This window comes from Vigna umbellata, chromosome 8, assembly GCF_029865625.1.
Source record: "Vigna umbellata cultivar VRB3 chromosome 8, Vumbellata_1.0, whole genome shotgun sequence".
Classification (NCBI taxonomy): Eukaryota; Viridiplantae; Streptophyta; class Magnoliopsida; order Fabales; family Fabaceae; genus Vigna; species Vigna umbellata.
In genome coordinates, this window is record NC_142172.1 from 19,407,243 (window position 1) to 19,432,454 (window position 25,212).

Below are 25,212 nucleotides of genomic sequence, written 5' to 3' on the forward strand. Positions count from 1 at the left end.
GTTCTGAAGCCTCAATCATGTCCAATATGCTACGTAGCCTTAAGAATTGCTCCAATTTAAGAGGCTTGATCATTATGTCTGCAACTTGAATTTGTTAATTACAATAGCTCGACCTGACCACTCCATCCTTTACGAAGTCTTTCAAAAACTGAAATATTTTATGTCAATATGTTTGTTTTCCCATGAAACACTAGATTCTTGGGTAATTTTACTGTTGAATTGTTGTTGCACAAAATCAAAGTGCTCTTACGCTTTGTAAGGCTAAGCTTTTCCAATACTATTGTAATCCAAATACATTAAAAAGCACAAAATGAAGCTACTATGTACTCAGCCTTGGTAGCAAATAATGTCACTATAGATTGTTTCTTTGAAGACCATGAAATTGTTCGGAACCAAGTAAAAACAGCAAGCCAAAAGTGCTTCTTCGGTCATTTAGATCTCTGGCAAAGTCACTGCTAGAGTATGTCATAATATATGTACTCCCCATTTCTTGTAAAAAATGTCTAGTTTAGTTGTTCCTTTCAAGTACCTTAATATACGTTTTGCTGCAAGCCAATAAGACCCAATAGGACAAGATATGAATATGCTAATTGAACTTACTCCATACATAAGATCAAGATGAGTTGCAGTCACATATATAAGGTTGCCAACTAATTACTTGAACATGGTTGAATCAACTTTGGTTCATGCATAATCTTTTGAAAGTTTTGTGCCCGGGACAATGAGATTTTTCACTACATTACTATTCTCCATCCCAAACCTTGCTAGAACCTCACATATTTTCTTTAACATTTAAAAATTTCATTTGGACTCTGCATAACTTCTATTCCAAGAAAATACATCATCCTTCCTAAATCGAACATATCAAACTCTGATATAATTAAGCTTCTAAACTTATCACACATGCTCCAATCATTTCCAGTATATATCAAGTCATCAACATAAAGACTTACAAATAAAAGTTGACCTCCCTCCTTTGACTTTGTAAACCGTGTATTTATCTTGTTGTACCATGCTCTTATTGTCTGTTTAAGACCGTACAAAGCTTTTCTTAATTTGTAAACTATGTCTTCTTCACCCTTTTTCACAAAACTAGTAGGTTGTTGCACATAAATATCATCTTTGAAAAACACTCTTCACGTCTAATTGAAAAACATTCCAATATTGAGTTGCCATAGTAAGTATAACACAAATAATATCAAGCATGGCCACAAGAGGAAACACCTATGTGCAGTCAACTCCATATTGTTGAGTATATCCTTTCGCCACTAACATTGCTTTGAATTTGTCTATTTCTCCATTCTCGTCAAGTTTGGTCTTGAAAATCCAATTAACTTCAATGGGCTTTACTCCACTTGGCAAGTCAGTCAACTCCCAAGTCTTATTTTTTTTCTATTGACTCCATCTCTTTCATCATTGCATCCCCCCATTTCTTGCTCTTAGCAACCTCCTCAAATGAAAAGTGGATCATCCTTGATTACCATCTTCATTGCATTCAAACCATCTTCATCTGACAAGCCTTCTCCATTTTCATAATTAGTCACTCAAATTTACTCTCCTCTATTTCTTCTAACCCTCCTTTCAACTAGAAACTCATGCATATTATTATGCAGTTCATTAATAGGAGCAGCAGTACCCATGGAGTTGGAAACATCAATATTTTTTTTTCTTCATGCTCCTCAGTCTCACTTTCATATTCCTCATCTTCTCCTCAGTGTAAAATATCCTACTTGCATTATTCTTCATTCTTCTCCCAATTCTAACTCTTTTGTTCTTCAAATACTACATCTTTGCTTACAATGACTGTCTTGAAGATTGGATCAAACAAGCGATAAGCCTTTGATTCATCGGTCATTCCCAACAGGATACACTTCTTGCTTTTGTCGTCAAACTTGCTCCTTTGTTGATCCACTGTGGGTTTCACTCCGCTATATGCTTCTTCTGGAGTTTTATTTTGCACAACTACTGTAGGACACCTGTTGAGAACATACACACACCATCTTATAGCTTCGGGCCAAAATACCTTGAAAACTTGTTTCTCAACCAATATAGACCACACCATATCCATTATTGTTATGTTTTTCCTCTCAATAGCTTTGTTTTGATGAGGAGTACAAGTTGCAGTCAATTGTCTACCTATGCCTTGAGTCCTCTTATTGTTGTTTGAGGTTGGTTTAATAGGCCGACATATGTCTGCATGAACAAGTTGAAGCTTGGTTGATGATCTACACAAACATTTTTTTGGCATAGCACTTCGATGTTGCTTTCCCACTAAGCAATATGTACATAGATCCTTTGGGCTCGTGATAGAGGGCAACCCATTAACCATCTTCTTTGAGGAAAGCATCCTTAAGCCATTATAGCTTAAATGACCAAATTGATAGCGCCAAAGATGAGATTCATTCTCTAACTCCATCTGAAAACATGTAGGATTTTTCGGTATCATAGTGGCTACCAAGAAAAACATCCTATTTCCACTCATTTCAATCTCCATTTTGAATGATAAACTTTACACTTCCCATTTTGAATCCAAATAGCTTGGCCTTTTCCTTAAAGTTGTCCTATACTTAATAGATTATTCTTGAGTTTATGAATGTAATAAACATATGAAATTACATGAGTAACTACATCAACATTCAAACGAACACTTCCTTCATCCTCAAAACTTCAAAATCTCTACGCAAGGCTTACAATTGCACTTTCTTCACCCTTATAAAACCTTGAAATTTTTTATTCATTGAATCCCAAATGTTTTTGGATGTGTCGTCACTAAGGATTGTGTCCAAAATTTCACGATTAATAGCTTGATGAAGATAATTTTTTATCTTTAAGTCTTTCAATTTCTGCTTCTCCATTAATTTAAGTTCTACCTCTGAAGATGCTGCTACATCTACTACTACTGAGATCCCTTTCTCTACAAGATTCCAATACTTTTTGGAACGAAGAAAGTTTTCGTTAATTTTGCCTAATAGTCATAGTGGCCATCAAATTTCGAAACTGCGGGTTGCACATACTTATTGTTACTACTTTCTGCCATTTCTTTTCTCACACTCTCTTTGAAAGAAATATGCAGTTTCTTTCCACACACTTACAATTGTTTCTCTCACATTCAATTATATCTAGGATAAGCCTATGTGAAGGAGTTCTGATACCAATAGTTGAACACAAAACAATACTTAAAGATATATCCTTAAGGAATGTGTCATTGAATATAAAATGATAGGTTGACTTTATAGCCATATAAATAAAACGATAACCATATCCACAATTTACATGCTCAATAATGTGGGTGGGTAAATAAAATCATCTAATCCTTATATGCATATTCCTAAGAATAGAACTACAACTAATAAATTATTTGACTGAATTGAAACAGAAAAATAACAAAGTAAAAGCAACAACTATATTTCCTAAGAATCAACAAATTACTTATGAGGCAGACCAAGGAGATAAAGGGGAGATGGAGAGAGGGGGAAGGCTTGGAATGGTATAGCCAACAAATTACTTATATTGAGGCAGACCAAGGAAATAAAGGGGGAGATGGAGAGAGGGTGAAGGTTTCGAATGGTATAATCTTAAACGATTACAGACATATAAATTTGAAAGTCATTCTTTTCTATAACAAAAAAATTAAATTTATATAACATTTAGATGACATCATTCATAAGACTTAATTTTAATATTCATGAGTGCAAAAGAAAAATGTACGAGTGAAAAATACCCTTGGACATTTTCTTTTTCTCTGTTTTAAGAAGATAATGCAAACATACCACCAACTACCACCCAAGTATTTGGTCTACCACCACATCCTTTACCTACCAAAGCCACCAACTACAACAGTAACTGTCTATATTAAAAAGTGAGAAGGAATATGGAAATTAATAGCAAATAAGCACAAAGAAAATGCGAGTTTATTACGGTAATTTATATAAGTATTAAATGTAATTTTAGTATTTTGATGTAAAATTAAAAATATTTTTTTAAATTTTTTTGATATATTTTAATTTTTAAAAATAAATTAATATAATTTTTTTTAATTTAATTATGTTAAATTTTTTTAACATATACAAAATTCAATATAATTAAAGTAAAATAATTATATTTATTTATTTTCAAAATTTGATAATTAAAATATATGAAAATTTCATAAAAATGAATTTCAGTTTTTCATAAAAATTTAAGAATTAAAAATATACTTAATCATTATATAATTTGGGTTGAAATGTGATTTGAAATTTTAAAATTAAAATCTATAAGTTAAATTAATATATAAAACCCTCTAGTTTTGCCAACATTTATTTTCTTATTTGGATTTCATAGTGTTATAAACTGCAAGTGTTTGTATATTTGTAAAATTGAAGCTACTGACTCAACAAGCTTTTTTCATAGGAAAATGATACTTGAACAACCATTTTTTGACAACATTTAGACACGCGCACACGTGTCAAAATCTGAGTGGTCCAGTTGGAAAAATTAAATGAAAATGGACCACTCAGATTTTGACACGTGTGCGCGTGTCTAAATGTTGTCAAAAATGGTTGTTCAAGTGTCATTTTCCTTTTTGATAATTGTAAGTTTGCTCTGTTTCAAATATTCTTTTAATAATTGGATATATTTTAAAATATATTATAAGATGAATAGTAGAACATACAATATAAAAATATAATAATTTAAGGAAACCAAATGTAATTTAAAGCATTGATCTATAACTAAAAATTATTATAAAATAAATAAAGATAACAACTATGCACTCCAAATAAAATTTATATTGAAATATTATATCAACATTAAATTTTGTTTCTATCATTTTATATATTATCAATTATTTTAGTAGAGATTTTTTTTATGAACTTATAATTTAATAGTTATCTATTAATAGCTTTTTACAAATGTTAATTTTTCAGCTTCTAACTAGTTTTTCTTAAACTTTAACCTATGTTAGCCAAGTAGCACAACATTTGTGGATAGGTAAAAGAGGATTGAATGTGATTTCTTTGATATAACTAAGCTCTATTCACTTCAATGGACTCTTCAAGCAAATTTGAAGAGACAGATTTAAGTGATAATTCATGTTCACTTTTAAGAATTTAAAAAGAAGGAAGAGCGAAGATTTGCGAAATACATTGCATTTTTTTATCTCTTCTGATGGAAAGGAATTTGCGTTAATTATTTATTAAAAGTCCATTTTACCTCTTCCATTTACAAGGTACATGATAATGATTGGTGGTAGACTTGAAATGAACATGGTAATGCAGAGAACCTAGGGGAGGAGTGCTCTATTGTTCTTTTTTACTTTATAATTTATCATCAGTTTATTCCATTTTTATTGAGGAATTAAAATACTGAAATAATTTTTTAATTTAAAATGATTTCTTTTTTTAATTACTTTATTCGGTTAAAATATTTTAAATATGAGTATTGAATAAAATAATACTTTATTCTTAAAAACGTATATTTTAAATATAATTATTTAATTTTACTTAAATACATTTTTTTCTATTTTAGAAAATAATTTTGATTTTTTTTCTCTTTATAATATGTTTTTATCAAAAAAATATATTATTAATAAATATAAATTTATATTATTTTTATCACAAAGGATATTTTGGTAATTTTCAATTTCTATCAATTAAACAATTTTTTTATCTGTCATATCAATCAAATCCTACACTAATTTTCACAAACTTTACTCCAAACTCCATTATTACTTACCTCCAAATCTACTCAAATAAACAACAAAAAATTTACCTTTAAATCCCTTCAAATCCATCAACTCACTCTCCTCCAAATCATCTCCTCCAAGTGAACAAAGCCTAAGAATAATACAAGGTAGGAGCTATGTTTTTATGAGTAGTTTTCATTTGATTTTAGGTGAGTTTTGAGGGAGTGGGGTAGTGAAATTTTGATTTGGGGGTTGGACACTCAAATGGTGAATTGTAATAGTTTAGGTAAGTCATTTGGGACTTGTTAGAGCCCCTAAGTTGCTTAAAACTTTGCCAAAAGTAGTAGAACAAGATTTGGGTCTATAAGTTGGTGTTTTGTAGATTTTGAAGTGTAATTTGTTTAGTAAACGCTTTAGAATGATGTTTGTAAGGTTTAGAAACAATTGACTAAGTTCAATTGAGTTTATAACACAATCTAGGAGGATTAGAAGTTGAGGAAAATGTTTGGAAGTTGTAAATTATGGGTAGATCGGGAAAATTTTGCAGATTTGTGCTACAGAATTATGCAGACTCGCTGAGCGAGTGGAGTCGCTCAGCGAGTGGTCATAGAGTCTGACACACTGTTTGATGATTCGCACAACGAGCAGGGACGCTGAGCAAGGGGTTGAGGTTTGGAAGCACTGTGAGTTTTATTCGATCAGCGAATGTGGTCACTAAGCGAGTGAGTTGGGGGTCTAGTACTACTGGTGTTTTATTCGCTCAGCGAGCTGGGTCGTTGAGCGAGTGGTTTGGAGTATGGGGTTACTGTTAGTGGATTCGCACAACGACCCAAATCGCTGTGCGAGAGAACTCTATGGTCGCTCAGCGAGTGTGTGTGCGTTGAGCGACTGGTCCAAGTTGTAATGTACTCTTTTCTTCCTTGTTCTTGACTGGTTTGAGTTATGTAATTGATACATTTGTGGATGATGTATGACTATGTATGAGTATTATAGGAGTATCAAAGTAAAGTGGATTGTTTCTAACAGTGTGGAAGATAATTCCAAGGAGGAATTTCTCAGTGGTGGTTGCAAAGTTTTGTAAGTATGAATATGGAAAGCTCAGTCTTGGAGTTCATCCTGACATTCTAATAATCACCTATTCTTAAGTAGAGAGGGGTGAGACATGTCGTGAGAATAGTAGGAGGTCCTAACCTAGGGGCTTTTCCTTGACCTAAGGTGAGTGATAACGGACTAATATTGTGTGGTAGCTTGGGGTGGGCCAGCTATTTCACCACAACAAGTGCATGAACTGTCATAACTACATATTCATACTAATCCGGATGGTCAAGTCAAAAAGTGGTGGTCATAAATAAAGTTTAATTTGAATTGATGTGCTGTGTGAGTATCTCATGAGAAATGTTTAATATTTATTCATATATCATTGTTTGTTTTCTTCTAGCTTACCCTTCTATCTGTGTTTGTGTTCTTCTAGCTTACCCTTATATTTGTGTTTGTGTTGTATGTTTTTTCTTGGTTCTCTCTTTGCTATGATCGTCCTATGGGTATGAGCAAAAGGAGATGAGGTATCTTTGGAGCATGTCCTTAACGGAGGTAATGCTGTAGAGTAGTTGTCTCCAGAGTAATATTTGTAAATAGTTTTGGTGTAAGATGTTTGTATATAAAGTTTAAATTTTATAGTTATTTTGGGATGACGGTAAGACTTTACTTTATATGATAGTAAATAACTGTTTTATTATATTTTTATTGTGTTGACTCTTTTAATATAATATTTATGTTATATTTTTGGGACGTTACATTAAATATATTAATTTATAATTATTTTGTTGCTTGTAAATCTATTACTTTTTGCATGTCTTTCCTTCTTTAATGATTTCTTTTAATATAATTAGTAACCTGTTTTATACACTGTTAGTATATATATGAATGGTGAATTTTTTTTTAAGATTGTATCATAGTAAAATATTATTTTATATATCTATATACACACAATTTTAACACATTTATTTATATTTAATCATGTTTTAGTTGTTAAATATTTTTTTAAAAAATTATTATGTGTATGGCATGTTTTTTCTGTGTGCCTCACTTGATTTTTTTTTTCAAATTTATGATACTTATATTATTGTTTTACAAATTTCAATAAATTTTGTTTTGAAGTGTTTTTAAAACATTTTTATGATATATATGTATATATAATGTCAGTTCAATAATTATTTGATTACCTTTTAATATTTTATTATAGATTATTTTTAAGAGACAACATCTTACAAATGCTTATGCAGAAATGTATCATATATCTCAAAATTGTCTGAGCAATAACATTATATATATATATATATATATTGAGAAAATTAAAAGGAAAAATACAAATTTTAGGAACTATACAAGATTATAAACACATAAAATTAGATATAATTTGTACTTAAATAAAAAATCCTTTTAATAATTTTATTCCATGTAGGTAAAAATTTTAAATTACAAACAGTTAATTAAAATATAAAAATAAGATGTTAAAAATGTTTTAAAATAATAAATAATTAATTAAAATATTAGGAAAACTATATATTTTTTTAAACTACAGATACAAATGAAATATAAAAAATAAGTGTTAAAAATATTTAAAAATGGTAAATAATTAATGTAATTACTAGAAAAAAAATAAAAATTTTAGAGTTACAAAATTATGAATATATAAAATTAAGTATAATTTGTACTTAAATATTTTGTAAATAATTAACTATTCGAATGTAGATTAAAATTTGTAAACTAATAAAAGTAATTAAATTATAAAATTGAAAAATGAGTAAGTTGTAATAGTATTACGAAATAAAAATTAAGTAATTTTAATTAGAAATTTAAAGTATAACAAATTTTTATTCTTTAAAAAAAATAAAAATAAAAATATTATAAAAGTAAAATAAAAGTAAGGGTTAAATATGTTTTTAGTTCCTAAACTATTGGTCGTTTCTGGTTTTCATCCCTCTTTCAAAATAAGGTACAATTTGGTTCTCATTCTTTTCTGAAACGTTCGTTTTAGTCCTCGAAAACTAAACACTATATAAAAATTTGGTCCTCATTTAGCAACAAATGAGGACTAAAACCAAAATTCCAAGGATTAAAACGAACGTTTCGAAAAGAATGAGGACCAAATTGTACCTTACTTTAAAACAGGGACGAAAACAATAGTTAATAGTTTAGGGACAAAAACATATTTAACCTAAAAGTAATAATTATATATAAAAGTCTCTTTATATATATATATATATATATATATATATATATATATGTATTTTTTTTTCTTTTATTGGAAATGACAGTGGCAGCAGAACCCATTTTGAATAAGTTGAAAAAGAATATCTCCAAGTTTTTGTGAAGAGATGTGAAAAAGAACATAATAGCATTAGTTGTTGTCCCCACTCACCCATAAATGTGAAGAAATTTGAACAAGACCCTTACCCGGTAGCCAGTTGCCACCAACCATAGTCTCTCACAGATCTACCATTGTATATGTGTCGGTACGTCTCTATATAACCACACCTCCACTCCTCACATTGCGCGCTTGCTCTATCTCTCCCTTCCTCACCTCATACCACTAAGGTACGACTATTGCTCTCGTTCCTTTCAATTCTTCCTTCCCTTTCCTTCTTGATGCTATAATTATAAAATGTTCCTAATTGGACTCAGGATTATTGCTTTCCATGCCTTTCTTTATAATTACACATCTGAATTTTACAACTAATGTAAAATGATGTAATGGCGAGAGATGGAGGTGTGAAATGTTGTTGTGTGAATAATCAATCTCTTATTGTTTTCCAATCCATTGTTGTTGGATCTAGCTGATCTGATCTACTTACTGCTTTGTTTGGCATGGTCTTAGCTATAAAAAAGGTAGAAAATGAAGATCATAGAGAAAATACGCGATGCCGCAGCTGATCCAAACAGGGTGGTGTTCTCCTTTGAGTTCTTCCCGCCCAAGACTGAGGATGGGGTGGACAATTTGTTTGAGAGGATGGACCGCATGGTGGCTCACAATCCCTCGTTTTGTGATATCACCTGGGGTGCTGGTGGAACCACAGCTGATCTAACATTGGAAATTGCCAACAGGATGCAGAACATTGTCTGTGTGGAGACCATGATGCACCTTACCTGCACTAACATGCCTGTTGAGAAGATAGACCATGCTCTCCAGACCATCAAGTCCAATGGCCTCCAGAATGTGCTTGCTCTTCGAGGTGACCCCCCACATGGCCAAGACAAATTTGTGCAGGTTGAAGGCGGCTTTGCCTGTGCACGCGATCTGGTACCAATTCCTTTCCCCTCCAATTTCCTCATATTTATATAATTTATTCTATTTTTGCCAATCTCAGCTCGGATAGTTAGAGAACCATAGCACCCTCACCCAGGTTCTCTTTTACCAATTCTAGACTTTGATGGTTTATAGCTATTTTCGTAGAAACCCTTTTTTAAGAAAAGATTTCAATTTTGCACAGACTGAGTCCTCTGTTATAATTTGTCAGAGTGTCATTTGTTATTCTATATTTGATCTGCTGGACCAAGAAGTTCTTGGTTGGAGTTGAATTGGCTTGCTTCTTTTGAGTTAGATTTGGATTGAAGTCTTGTGGATGGAAAAAATGTGTTTGGGGAGGGGAGACCCCACTAAAAGTGGGTCAGTCATGTTCCTTGATGGAAATTTGATATTGGCAAAGCACCTGGGTACTCTGCACTGTCTGAAAATACAAAGAATGGAAATTTTTAAATCCATTGTTAATGAGTTCTGGAACATTATACTGCATTCTTAGTGATGATAAAACCGTGGGCTTAGTTTCATAAAATTTGATACTAGCTGGTGATCCTGTTAGTTCAGTTTGTCTGGTCTTGAGTGCTGATTTTCAGGATGCTAATGTTTTTTGTAGGTGAAACACATCAGAGCTAAATATGGTGACTACTTTGGCATTACTGTTGCTGGTTATCCAGGTTACACACTTCTCATTATTTTCAACTTCATTATCTCATTCTGTTAAGTGCTTTTATGCTCCTTTTTCTGCCATCATTTTCTCTTACAATCTATAGTCTTTCTCTTCAGAGGCACATCCGGATGTTATAGGAAGTGATGGATTGGCTACAGCAGAAGGTTATCAAAAAGATCTTGAATACCTGAAGAGCAAGGTCTAGTTGTTGAATTAGAATATACCCATTTTGTGTTAAAAGTTTTTTTTTTTTTTTTTCAATTCTAGAATATAATTTAGGGAATTCTTTTAATCTGTGACTTTCTTTCTTAAACAAGAAGGGCAAAAAGAAAAAAAAAAAAACTTAAGAGAAATGCTGCATTCTTGGATAAACTTGGCTATTCTTCTTCTAAATGAAAATGAAATGTAGCAAGTGAGGGGTAGGCAGTGGTGAAGGATTCTTTTGCAAGGTATTTTTTTGTTGATCTCTCTACCTCTTCTTTGGGCCTCCTATTCTGAGTTCATGTTTTTTTTGCAGATCGATGCTGGAGCAGATGTGATTGTCACCCAGTTATTTTATGATACGGATACATTCCTGAAATTTGTGAATGACTGTCGCCAAATCGGAATAACTTGTCCTATTGTACCTGGAATTATGCCCATTAATAATTACAAGGGCTTTCTTCGTATGACTGGGTTTTGTAAAACCAAGGTAAGATTTTTTTTTATGTAGACCAAGTATTTAGTATTGGAAATGTTTAAAAGTCTCTAGGACGTTGTTGGATGGGGACTAAAGAAAGAATAAAAAGTAACTTGAATGTTAAATATTGATCTCTCTTTATACATGTATACTTGAAGAAAATATCAGTTGTTCTTTCAGAACATTATTAAAAAATAAACCTGAACATACACTGGGAGTAATGATTGATCCCATACTAGATTGTTGTGTTGGACGAGTGAACATATTTAACTAGTACTAGGGATGAATGTTAAGATAAAATGTTTTCACATAATATGTCTTTGTTACTTGGTATTCGTGTACTTGTCACTTTTTACCAATTTGTTATATTACTTAACTGCCATGGACTCTAATACATTGTTTTATTTTCAATGACATAATCTAGATACCAGCTGACATTATGTCTGCTCTAGAGCCTATCAAGGACAATGAAGAAGCTGTCAAGTCTTATGGAGTTCACTTGGGAACTGAAATGTGCAAAAAGATTTTATCTCATGGAATTAAGACATTGCATCTTTATACACTAAATATGGAGAAATCAGCATTAGCAATACTAATGGTTGGCTCCTATGGCATGCGATGTGTACATTTGTTATTTGTGGAAGACTTAACTTTTGAAAGTTGATATTAATGTTTACTGTTTCTTTTTTTCCTGGCAGAACCTTGGCTTAATTGAAGAGTCCAAAATTTCTAGATCCTTACCATGGAGACGTCCCACTAATGTTTTCCGTGTTAAAGAAGATGTCCGTCCAATCTTTTGGTATGTTACCTTTGCAATTGTCATGTCGTGTTCCATAACATGAGTGAATCGGTATGAAGGATTTCTTACTTTCCTTGTACAACTATTATAGGGCAAATCGTCCAAAAAGCTACATATCACGAACCATAGGATGGGACCAATACCCACATGGGCGTTGGGGTGATTCCTGTAACCCATCATATGGTGCATTAACTGATTACCAGGTGCTCGCGGTTGCTTACTGATTTTATTTTTATGTATGTTATTTAACACTTTTATTTTCTTTCCCAGAGGATAAAAAGGTCTCTACACTATCGGTAGATCAAAATTGATTGTTTAACAGTAGACCATTTATTTAAAATTAAATTTTATTATTTCTTTGTGGAGAAACTAAAAGTGCAATGCATCAATCCAAATGGGAAACATACTGCAGTGATGGATCTAATAAGAATTGTTCGAGGTTTTGAATTGTGGTCACAATTGTGTTGATATTCAAATGTGGAAAGTTGTTGACAAATGTAGTTGATGCAATCCCAATTATGATTCTGATGCCGATACGGTAACCTCCAAAACCACAATATTGTGGCTACAATTATGGTTGTAGTGTAAATTGCAATTTGAAACCTTGGATTTCATGTGAATTATATTAGTTGCCCTACATTGAAAATCAAGGGTTTGCGTAGCATATATTGTTTTTTGTGATTATGATGCTGTATAAACTTTGTTTTGAAAAAAATGAATAGAAAGGTCATATTGCAAAGCCTAATTACTTTTTCATGCAAAGCCTAAAACAGATGGGAAAGGAAACAAGGCAGAAGCAGAAGTGTTAAAACTACATTGAAGCTTTTAGAAATTGGTACTTGTTATTTGATAGGGCTAGAATTCATCGTTTTTTTCTTGTAGTTCATGAGACCACGTGCACGGGACAAGAAGCTTATTGAAGAATGGGTAGTTCCCTTGAAAAGCGTTGAAGATATATATGAGGTGGAGTTATTTTTTCACTTCGAGCATTGCTAGAGTAATCTTGTTAACACTTAAACGTCATCTAAATTTACCCCCTTTGTTATATACCAGCGGTTCAGAATGTACTGCATTGGAAAGTTGAGAACCAACCCTTGGTCAGAATTAGATGGTCTTCAGCCAGAGACAAAGATCATCAATGAGCAGCTGGAGAGGATTAACGCAAAAGGCTTCCTCACAATCAATAGCCAGCCAGCTGTTAATGGGGAAAAGTCGGATTCTCTTACTGTAGGTGGGTGTAAAGGAAGTTTATTTTTATTTATGCATGATATTATCTGGTCGTAGGTTTACAGTATTTTAGTTTGTACTAGCTATAGAAAGATGCCTAACTTTCTGATTCAAGTTAGATAGTTGAACATTTCTATAGGTTTTCATTTTGGAATGAGTTAGAAGGTGTTAGGTACTTGTGGCAGGCTGGAAGCACAAACAACTACAGTTACTTGTGTCCGGACCATGGTTATGGTCAAATGTGCAACATTTGTTAGAGGTATGATTAGAATACTCGCTACAAGATTTTGACAATCATCTACCTTTTAGCTAGTTTATGGGATTCAGAGCCTAAAGTATTGGTGTTAGGTTACCTGCACATGTCCAGTTCTGGGATATGGGAGTATGCTAAGATGTCTAGCTAGCAATATTGCCAAAATATTCCCTACAAGAATCGCACAATCCTATTCCATTGAGCTAGGTTTTAGGGTTGAGTAAGGCTCATTTCCTTCCCCAATACTTTGATACCTTTTTCTATTTCTATCATTTATTTACTAGTTGTCAAAGAGGCTACTAACAGTTAGGTTGATTACCCTTTGAACATGGTCTTCCAGTAGGTATCTTTGGTTCAAATTTTCAACAACGATAAGTAGGCATGTTAACTTTTAGCACTGGCTGTCGGATTTCTGTCCTGTCTTTATTCATAACCTGAATATTGAAGCCTGTGATTGGATTAAATAGGGAATTCTATTGAAGCAAATCTAAATTCAAAGCATGGAATCCAGCCTTTTTAATTTCTTATTTTTGTCTCTGCAGATCTGTTTTTTTTTTTTTTTATAATTTCCTAGTAATTTCTTTTTCATGCTTCTTGTTGGTTTGCTAAATCTGATGCTGTTGCTAATGGATAAATAGTATGGTGCCACAATTCGGAATGTGACTACACAAGGGGAAATGTAGTTATGTTATATTTCTAATTTCTTTTCCTTATTTTTTGTTAGTAAAAGTTACATCATGTCGAATCTGGTGTTTACCGATATGATTTTTGTTTGTTAAATTTATATTACAGATACAGTGGTATAGTGTTTTATTGATTACTTTATATTGTTTATAGCCTAAAATCCTAAACTAACTTTTAGCCGATTAGGAAATAGTACTGAACTTACGGCCAGATAACGGGAAGGGTTTTGTTTCAATTTTTGGATCAGGATTCTTGAGTGAGATGTGGCTATACCACTTTATATTGACTATACTTGTAAAATGAAAAAGGAAGATTGAACAGAACATTGAAAACAAAATAGGGATTCAGAATATATTGAGATTTTCCGAGCAGAATATCCAGTGAATTTTATGACTGAGGGTATTGATATCTTGTCCGTATTTGTGTGTTTACGATAAATTATACACTAAATCCTTCGTTTTTGATATATGGCCTAGGCTGGGGTGGACCTGGTGGGTATGTTTATCAGAAGGCATATGTAGAGTTCTTCTGCTCCAAGGAAAAGCTGGATACACTTGTTGATAAATGCAAGGATCGAATCTCTTTAACTTATATGGCAGTGAATAAAGAAGGGAGCTGGAGTTCTAATGTGGGTCAAACTGATGTTAATGCTGTGACATGGGGTGTCTTCCCAGCTAAGGAGATAAAACAACCGACCATTGTGGATCCTGTCAGTTTTAATGTATGGAAGGATGAGGCATTTGAAATTTGGTCAAGAGGATGGGCCAGCTTGTACCCTGAGGGTGATGCATCCAGGAAATTTGTTGAAGAGGTTGGTTCATAAGGCTATGGTCCTGTAAAACCTGTGTATTTGATGGCATTGCCGTGTTTTTGTTTTCAGCTACAAGCTAGAGCTTTGATAATTCTTTCTGTGTCACAGGTGGGTGGAAGCTACTTCTTGGTCAGTTTGGTGGACAACGATTACATCAATGGTGATCTTTTTGCGGCCTTTGCAGATTTCTGACTGAAGCTTCTTATTTATTCGTTCTTTCACTTGGTTGTCAAGTTCTTTTCCTTTTTCTTTTCTTCTTCTCAATATGATGATCCGTGTAACACATGGTTGAAGTGGCAAGTTATTTTTAGGGTATGTTTGTGTCCCATGCGTCTTTGTTTTGTCATTCTTCATAGTGCCAGGATGAGTTTGATGGTTGTATACGACCGGATTCCTGTTTCTTATATTTACATGAGTGAACTGTAAAAGTAAAAGATTAAAGTCTCGTGCCTTTTATATTTTGCCCCCTATTTCTTTGTTTCAGGCAACCTCGTCGTCCTATGTTGACACTTGAGAAAGATATCAGATGTATTCCAATTGCTAATTAGTTGATATCCTCGCTTTAGCATCTGCGTCGGCTGTCTATTAGGAAAATTTAATAATCCGATGTGAAAATTTGGGAAATAAATTAACAGAAAAAAAATTACATAAAAGGCAAGGCTATTAAAGCTTCTATGTTTGATTAATGTATTAATTAGGTTTTCACTTTTATTAGAAGGTGTTTTTTATATATAACTTAACGTGAAGCACTTTACGGTGAAGAATAAAGAGTCTAAAACTATTATACAGTTGTGTGTGTGTGTCTATATATATATATATATATATATATATATATATATATATATATATATATATATATATATATATATATATATATATTAGTGAAAAAAATGTGTGTTTATTGTTTTTATAATAACAAAAATTAATAAATTATAATTATAAAAATAAAAATAAATAATTTTTACATTAAAAAATAGTTTTTACTTATTTTGTAGATAATTTTTTTATTATAAATAGTTATTTTAATTTGAAAAAAATGATTAAGTTTTAGAACATGTCAAATAAAAAAGTGATTAAATTTAGACAATAATTATTTCATAAAATTGGTAAACTAATTATTTTAATTTGAGAAGACAATTATTTATTAAAGATTAAATTGAAAAAAAGAAATGTGGATAAAAAGATGTGAAGTTAATGTTAATTTTTTGTTTTCTAAATAATGCTATATGGGATAAAAAATATTCTAAAAGAGAAATTACTTGATACTTATCCTTTTCTGAAATAAAATAAATTTTCATTTATCTAGTAAAACGTTTTTATACCATGTAAGAAGTTTGTGCCGATACTTAGTCAAACCCATTAAATTGTTTTTCTAACACGTATTTTAAGATATTAAATAGTTTCTGGTCTAAAAAATAAAGTTGAAAAATATGATCAGACATATACGGCTGTTTGTTTCACATCTCATTATTATTTTTTAGAACATGAAAATGTGAATAAATATTATGAAAATATATTATCGCATATTTGTATATTATAGTTACGTTCGGCCAAAATTTATATGTAAGTTCAGAAATTTGTATATAAAATAATGTTATATACATAGACAAAAATTTGTATATAAAATGGTCGTAAATAATGTTACATAAGAAAGTTACGATGATCATTCCAAGGTTGTGATGATCTTCACTTCATTGATCAAATAGCAATCCTTCTCTTTGAATGGAGGGAGTATGTTCCACAAAATAAATGTTTAATAATGAGTAAATGTATCTCGGGATTATAAGTAGATGGAAATGAGTGGGAAAAGTTTTTATTATCTCATTTATTTTTAAAAGAAAATTCTTCACCACTTCCCTACATATATTTAGGTATAATTTTTTTTTATCTCAATGCAATATTTAACCATACTTGTACGAGTTTTACTATTTTATATTACTCAATTTTTATAAAAGAAAAATAAAAATCATGGTGAAGAAAACATGATATCTTTATAAATGTGTTAAATTTTATAAGTTCAAAATTTGTTATTATATTTCTTGGACGTAACCACTTCATCATGTTTATTAATTATATTAATACATACAACCAAAGTGGTTTTTGTCATACTAATTATAACTAAACACATCAATAATCACTAATTTTGATGCAACCAAAACACATAGACTTATCATGAAATGTATAACATGAAAATAACTTAAAAATGACATGTACATGTTGATTTTCAACGGGTCCTACTTTACAATAATTAGATCAATCAACAATATCATTATACAAAGTATAATTATTGAACATCAAACTTTATATTTGATCAAAAGAAATTATCCAAATACAATAGTATGCATGCATAATAGCAAACATAAATCATGTAAATAATTGACTCTCACTGAACTAAAAATTCTTCAAACTACAAAACAAACACCCATCTAAATAGTGAGTTCAAGAAAGACCTTAGGTGAAAAACCCTTTGTAAGAGTGTATGCTATCATTGAGTGTATCCTTATATGTTCTATGGAAACCTGTCCACTTTGTACCCTTTCCTTGACAACTAAGAACATGATCTCAATGTGTTTTGACTTGATCAAAGTATTATCACTGTTGGGATATAAGACGGTTGATTTGTTGTCACAATATAACTTAAATAGTCTTTCCATTTCTTTAAAGATTTGTAGTCCAATGACAAAGTTTGCTTGACACTCCTCCAATAAACTACATCACTAACCAACGGATAAATATAGCCCAAAGTGGATCTCAAATCATCCTTACATCTAGCAAAATCTGAGTCAAAATATCTAATGATTTCCAACTAGTATGACCTCTTTATATGTGAGCAAACAATACTTTGTTTTCTTTAAATACATGATAACCCCTTTAACTGTTTTTCAATGATTTAAACTGCTTAAATATTTGTCTAACATCTTAACTATGTATGCTATATCTGAATGTATACACATTTGGGTAAACATTAGACAAATGCATAGGGAATCTACTACATTCTTTTTGGGCACTGATTGAGACTAAATTTGTCTCCCTTAGCAAATATAACATCCTTTGACTTACATTGTCAAACATCTTAAGTACCTTATTGATATAGCTCCTTTGTGACAATCATATAGTACCTTGAAATCAATCTTGATGTATTTGAATTCCTAATACAAAGAAGACATTGCCAATATCTTTCATTTTGAAGTTTCTTGATAAGAATCTCTTGGTTTCGTGCAACATGCCTATATCATTAGTGACAAGTAGGATGTCATAAACATATAAGACCAATAAAACACACTTTCTTCCACTGAATTTATAATACACACAATCGTCAAAAAGATTCATCTTGAAACCAAATGAGAGAATTACTTGATGAAATTTGTAGTACCATTGACGAGACACCTATTTTAGTCCATTAAAGGATTTTTTTAGTTTGTAAACCATATTCTTTGGGTCTTCTTACATGAATTTTTCTAGATGCACTACATAGATTATTTAATCAATTTTGCCATTGAGAAGGGACGTCTTGACATCTATTTGATGAAGCTCTAAGTCACATTGTGTAACAAAACCCATGATTGTCCTAAAAGAGTTTTTCGATGAAATTGGATAGAAAGTATCTTTAAAGTCAAATCCTTTCTTTTGGATATAGTCCTTAGCCACAAAATGAACTTATACCTTTCCCCGTTACTTTATGATTATCTTCAAAGAATCTTTCGATGAAACCAAAGAGAAAGTGTCTTTAAAGTCAATCACTTCCTTTTGGGTATAATCCTTAGCCAAAGAAAAAAGTCTTATACCTTTCCACGTTACTTTATGATTGTCTTAAAAGAGTCTTTCGATGAAATCAGATAGAAAGTTTCTTTAAAGTCAATTCCTTCCTTTTGGGTATAACCCTTAGTCACAAGACGAACTTTATACTTTTCCACATTACTTTACGATTGTCTTAAAAGAGTCTTTCGACGAAATCGAAGAGAAAATCTCTTTAAAGTCAATCCCTTCCTTTTAGGTATAGCCCTTAGCCACAAGATGAGTCTTATACATTTCTACATTACTTTATGATTGTCTTAAAAGAATCTCTCGATGAAACTAGAGAGTGACAAAATTGCTCAATTTTAAAAAATATAGAGACTCAATTGAATCAAGATTTGAAATACAAGGACTACATTGAATATAACACAATGTCAGGTGACACTGACATTGTCACATGGCACGATAATGACTTGACGCAGTAATTATTTTTTGAAAAAGTTTAAAAAATAAAAATTAAAAATACTACAAACTAACATGTGACATGTACATACACTACGCTAAGTTAATCTAACCAAAATGACCAAATTGAATCATTTTTAAGAAAAAAATAGGACTTAATTAGACAAAAAAAACTTAGAGGACCTATTTGAACCGCACAAACTAATTTAAGGACCAAAAGTGTAATTGAGTCATTATTATATCATAATATATGAAACATCTTTATACAATTGCAACAATAAAATTATACATATGAGAAATGAGTTAAAAGATAAAAATAATTATATAAAAAATTATCAAAAAAGTATTCTACATGATAAAAATAAAGAAGAAATAAAAATATTAAAAATAAGTAAAATTTATATCATGTGTATGTTAAAAAAATTATAATTAATGGTATGATATAATGAAAAGTCCTTTGAAAATCTGAAAAAACCAAAAAACTTTTAGTAAAACAAAAACTTTTCAAATGAAACAAAAATTAAAGATTAAAGAGAATAAAAAAGATACGGTTTTTAATATTACCTAGTAAATGAAGGGTTTTTGTGATTGAACGAGAGTGAAACATATATAATGTGAAAATATAAAATAGAAATAAAAATATTAAAAAAGAGTAAAAATAGACCTAAAAAATATTTGATTAATTATAGTTGATAATATACAATTGGAACATCATCGCATAAAGATTGTGATAAGAGAGAAAGTACCTCAAAATTATGAGTGAATTTTGTGATATAAAACACGCACACACACACACAAAGTTTTTTATGTTACCTAATAAACTTTGGATATTTTAGTAATTTACATGAAAATAGGATGAGGACGAAGATGTGTATTGGAATGGGTGTGAGAATGAGGTTGTGACAAATATGTAGCATTCCTTCTCCACATATGCAATTGAAAATATAGAATATTACTCATATCAATACTATTATTTAGTAAATATGGTTAATAGAAAGACTTTACCTACTTAGGCTTAAGTGGGTCTCATTAAATCTTATGTGAATGATTTTTTTAGTAGTAAGCATTTTAGAGTTATAAACTCTACCGACCTTAGATGTTTTAAAATATTCAAGTAAAATTCTTCTATTGTTTATTAAATCAAACTTTGTAGAATTTCCTTCAAGATAGTCAAAATAATGGAAAATATTTTGGACTTCTTATCTTTTCACATTTAATATTGAGTCATTTTAATCATCGATATAATGTAATTTCTATTTTGTAAATAGTTGAAAATATTCATTACTACATCCTATAAGTCTTTAGAAGTGAAGTTTTCGTTTAACACTATTCTGGCCAATTTTTTTGTAGGGCTTTATTTTCTTTACTATAACACCATTATCTTAAAGTGTTTTTGGAATTGAAAATTAAGGATAATATAGTTTTTAAAAAAAGTGAAAATGTTCATTTTCGAATTCTCCTACATGATTACATCGGATTCAAATAATAGATAAGCCTTTTTTTAGTTTTGTACATATTTTTGAAATTATAAATGTTAAAAATGGTTAATAATAATATTTTCAACCAAGAGAAGGGGTTGAATTGGTTCTTTTGCAAAATCTGGTTTTTTTTAATCTTTCAAAACAATTTTAAAAATACTTCTTTAATCAATTAATAAAGTAGATGGACGATGCACAATTTAAGGACTTAATCAGTTACCAAGATATAGACTTTGATATGAAAGAAAAGTATATGACACAATTTTTATACTGGTTCAATTCAAATGAATCTACGTATAGTTTTTCTAACAACCTTAGCTAGAAATTTCACTAAAGATATATCAAGAGTTAAGATTACAAGATTCACCTACGTAACCTACACTTTATATATACAAAAGAACTTGAAAAACTCTCCAAGATTTACAAACAAAGGTAATGTTACACACAATTATCCTAACTTGTTACCAACAAGGTGAACAAAATACAAAGGAAAGTGATACAAATAAAATACAATGGAAAGATGTAACATCCCATTTTTAATAGTAAAAATACTACTAAAATGAATATTACATATATGATAATGGAACTATTATAAGAAAACAAACCTACGAAAGACAAGATCTACACTTGTAGAATCATCTGACTTCCCAACTATTTTACCCTCACCACTCGCTAGAGCAACTGTAAAGAATGTCTTCCTAAGCTCACACCATTAAGGTGATCATCGTAAAAGAGAAAACATACACAAAGATATACAACATAAAAGCAAGGGTAAGCTAGAATACAAACAATTAATGATATATATATATATATAGTCAAACCTCTCTATGTGAGAATGTATGACCATTAGAGCGTCAGGAAAAGCCCCAAGACTAAGCTACCTACATTCATTCTAACACACTTTAAACCGCACCACGAAGTTCCACTTTGAAACTAACCTTCATAACTTTGAAACCATTGATATCACTTCACTTTTACATCTTATGCCAATATATGAGACTACTGATCATACATTCAAGAAATACAAACACCCTTATAAGTCATCATAAAATCACACAATAGCACAATTTTTTCATGACATCTTGATACTCATATTTAGGTAAGAAAAACAACTTTGAAATCCTCACCAACAATTCCGAAAGGGTTCAAAACCCCAAAAATGACCTAAAGAACGTCTAAAACGAACATCCAAAACCCTAAAACCCCCCTCGAAACTGGTGTAGTGGCACTCAGCTGCGCCCAGTGACGCTTGGGCGCCCAGGGCTGGCGCTCAGCACCCTGGCCACTGGAAAATGGCCCTATTTGGGTGCTCAATGCTATTAGTAAGATAAAAACTCAATGTTCTCACTTTAAACACTTTACCCCCAACTTCTAAAGGCCTCTAGGACCCTTCAAACCTTGAGAAAACTCTGAAAACACTGTTGTAACTTAAAATGACCCATTAAAACCCAATTTCACTCCTATAAGCTACCCAAACTCAATTATACACTTTCTAACCTCCCTATCAGTTTACAAACTACATGACCAAGTCTAAATACACTTGTTAGCACACTTCAACACCTCAGAATACTCATAGTCATTTTATTTCAAAATCCCACCATGTAAAACCTCAATTTGGATAAAAAAACACTCAAGAATTGACCCCAAGATGACACCAATTGTTCTACACCAGATTTTTTCTAATTTAACAACTTAGACAAGTCCTAATAGGTCTCATATCAACCTCCCAACTGCCCAAAACTGTTTACACTCATTACTTCAAAATCTCACTACTCAAAACATTATTTTTACACTAAAAACACCTTAAAACTTCAACAAATCACTACCCCTATATTCCATAACAAATTTTAATCCACTAACACCTCTAACAAGTCTTAAATTACTTCATAACATCCCCAAGAAAATAGTTCCCTCACACCAGCCCCTATTACTCAAAATCACTCATGAAAACCTTTCTTGTTAAGCTTGAAACTCAAGTAATTCACTCTTCCTTACTCCAAACACTTTAAGATATATTTCATACCACAATACAACTTTCAAACATAGAATCATGATAGCAGAAACATTCTAAACATATCATGCCAAACATTCAAATATCAAACCACTTGGATCATCATTAAAACTCAAACATAATTAGAACAATTAATTCAAATACATGCAATTCACTTTATCCTACATAAATATATTAAGTTCAAACCAACACAATAATCTAAAGCAAATTCTAGCTTTCCTTGCCTCACAATAAATTGTCCGACTCAACGAACATTCTGTCGATTACTTGAAACACAAGGAATCGCTAGACGAACTTACGAAACACCAAATTGGAAGCGAATAGAGTTCTTAGAACTCTAGATTAACCAAGAATAACTAGGAGAAACATGATCACACATGCAATGACCATTCTTTCTTCTAAAAACAGGTTAGGAACGAGAGAGAAAAAAAATGAGTCGAAACTTACTTGCTCTATGACAAAAATTGATCGGCTAGAAATGTAGACCTCATCGTCGTGATCGATTTGACACCTCCTAATCATCAAAGAGATGACTCAGAAGTCAAAACTCTTAGAGAGAAGGTAGAGAACTCTAGAAAAGTGGTTTCCAGAGAGATGGTACGTTTTAAAATAATGAAACTCGTTTATAACAAAACTATTTATAACTAAATCATTTAATATTAAAATTATCGAGTCTCACTATTTTTAAACTATCATCACTTCCAAAATACCTTTTTCTGAGGTTTTATAAAAGAAATCACCTAATATGCGAAAATATTACAATTTCATCTAATACCAAGTAAAAGTTTTCACTAAGATCTTGATTTTTCTTGGATGAACAAAGAATTTTTCTATTGTTAATCTCTCAAAACACTCTCTCACATGTTTTCAGGGTTTCAGGATTTTTTAGGGTATCAAGGTTTCTGTTTTCATTTTTCGGGTTTATGAAAACCCGTAGGGTTTTTTAGGGTTTCAGGGTTTCACTTTTCATTTTTCAAGGTTTCAGTTTTAATTTTTCAGGGTTTATATAAACCCGTAGGTTTTGTAAAAACCTGTAGGGTTGTTTAGGGTTTCAGGGTTTTAGGTTTTATTTTTTTGGGTTTCACTTTTCATTTTTCAGGGTTTATATAAACCCGTAGGGTTTGTAAAAACCTGTAGGGTTGTTTAGGGTTTCAAGGTTTCAGGTTTCAGGGTTTCAGTTTTAATTTTTCAGGATTTGGGTTTTAATTTTTAAGGGTTTCAATTTTCATTTTTCAGGGTTTATATAAATTCGTAGGGTTTGTAAAAATCGTTAGGGTTTTTTAGGGTTTCACGGTTTCAGTTTTTTTTTCAGGGTTTGAGTTTTATTTTTTTTGGGTTTCAGTTTTCATTTTAGGGTTTTGGGGTCAGGGGTTTTGGTTTTGGGGTCCGGGGTTTTGGTTTTGTGGTTTGGGGTTTGGGTTTTGGGTGTTAGGTTTTGGGGTTTGGGGTTTGGGTTTTGGGGTGGCATGGTTTTAGGGTTTCAGGGTTTTAGGGTTTAAGGGTTTTTTAGGGTTTCAGTTTTCATTTTTCAGGGTTTATATAAACCCGTAGGGTTAGTAAAAACTTGTAGGATTTTTTAGGGTTTCAGGGCTTCAGGTTTTGAGGGGTTTCAGTTTTAATTTTTCAGGGTTTCAGTTTTCATTTTTAAGGGTTTCAATTTTCATTTTTCAGGGTTTATATGAATTCGTAGGGTTTGTAAAAACCCCAAGGGTTTTTTAGGGTTTTAGGGTTTCAGTTTTCAATTTTCAGGGTTTTAGTTTTATTTTTCTTGGGTTTCAGTTTTAATTTTTCAGGGTTTCAGTTTTCATTTTTAAGGGTTCCAATTTTCATTTCTCAGGGTTTATATAAATTCGTAGGGTTTGTAAAAACCGTTAGGGTTTTTAGGGTTCCAGGGTTTCAGTTTTTATTTTTCAGGGTTTCAGTTTTATTTTTTTTGGGTTTCAGTTTTCATTTTTCAAGGTTTATATAAACTCGTAGGGTTTTTAAAAACCCCTAAGGTTTTTAAGGGTTCAAGGTTTCAAGGATTCAAGTTTTCAGGGTTTTTTAGGGTGTCAAGGTTTCAATTTTCATTTTTCAGCGTTTATATAAACCCGTAAGGTTTGTGAAAACCCGTAGGGTTTTTTAGGTTTTCAGTTTTTCATAGTTTAAAGGTTTAAGGTTTCCGCGTTTCAGTTTTCACTTTTCAGGATTTCAGTTTTTATTTTTCAGGGTTTCAGTTTTAAATTTTCAGGGTTTATATGAACCCGTCGGGTTTGTAAAAACCCTAGAGTTTTTTCAGGGTTTAAGTGTTTAAGGTTTTCGGGTTTCAGTTTTCATTTTTCAGGGTGTCAGTTTTCATTTTTCAGGGTTTCAGTTTTCATTTTTCAGGCTTTATATAAACCCGTAGGTTTTGTAAAAACCCCTAGGGTTTTTCAGGGTTTCAGGTTTTCAAGGTTTAAGGTTTG

General features: G+C 31.4%; 1 protein-coding gene across 1 annotated transcript; it reads left to right on the forward strand.

Moving 5' to 3' along the window:
- Positions 1 to 9,103: 9,103 nt before the first annotated feature.
- On the forward strand, positions 9,104 to 15,538 carry LOC124845919 (methylenetetrahydrofolate reductase (NADH) 2-like). Its single transcript, XM_047323113.2, has 12 exons — positions 9,104 to 9,259; positions 9,540 to 9,962; positions 10,576 to 10,636; positions 10,746 to 10,828; positions 11,147 to 11,320; positions 11,733 to 11,906; positions 12,007 to 12,107; positions 12,199 to 12,310; positions 12,990 to 13,070; positions 13,161 to 13,338; positions 14,748 to 15,082; positions 15,191 to 15,538. Exons 2-12 carry the CDS (start codon positions 9,558 to 9,560, stop codon positions 15,272 to 15,274), a joined length of 1,788 nt encoding a protein of 595 aa, XP_047179069.1. The 5' UTR covers positions 9,104 to 9,259; positions 9,540 to 9,557; the 3' UTR covers positions 15,275 to 15,538.
- The last annotated feature ends 9,674 nt before the right edge of the window (positions 15,539 to 25,212 follow it).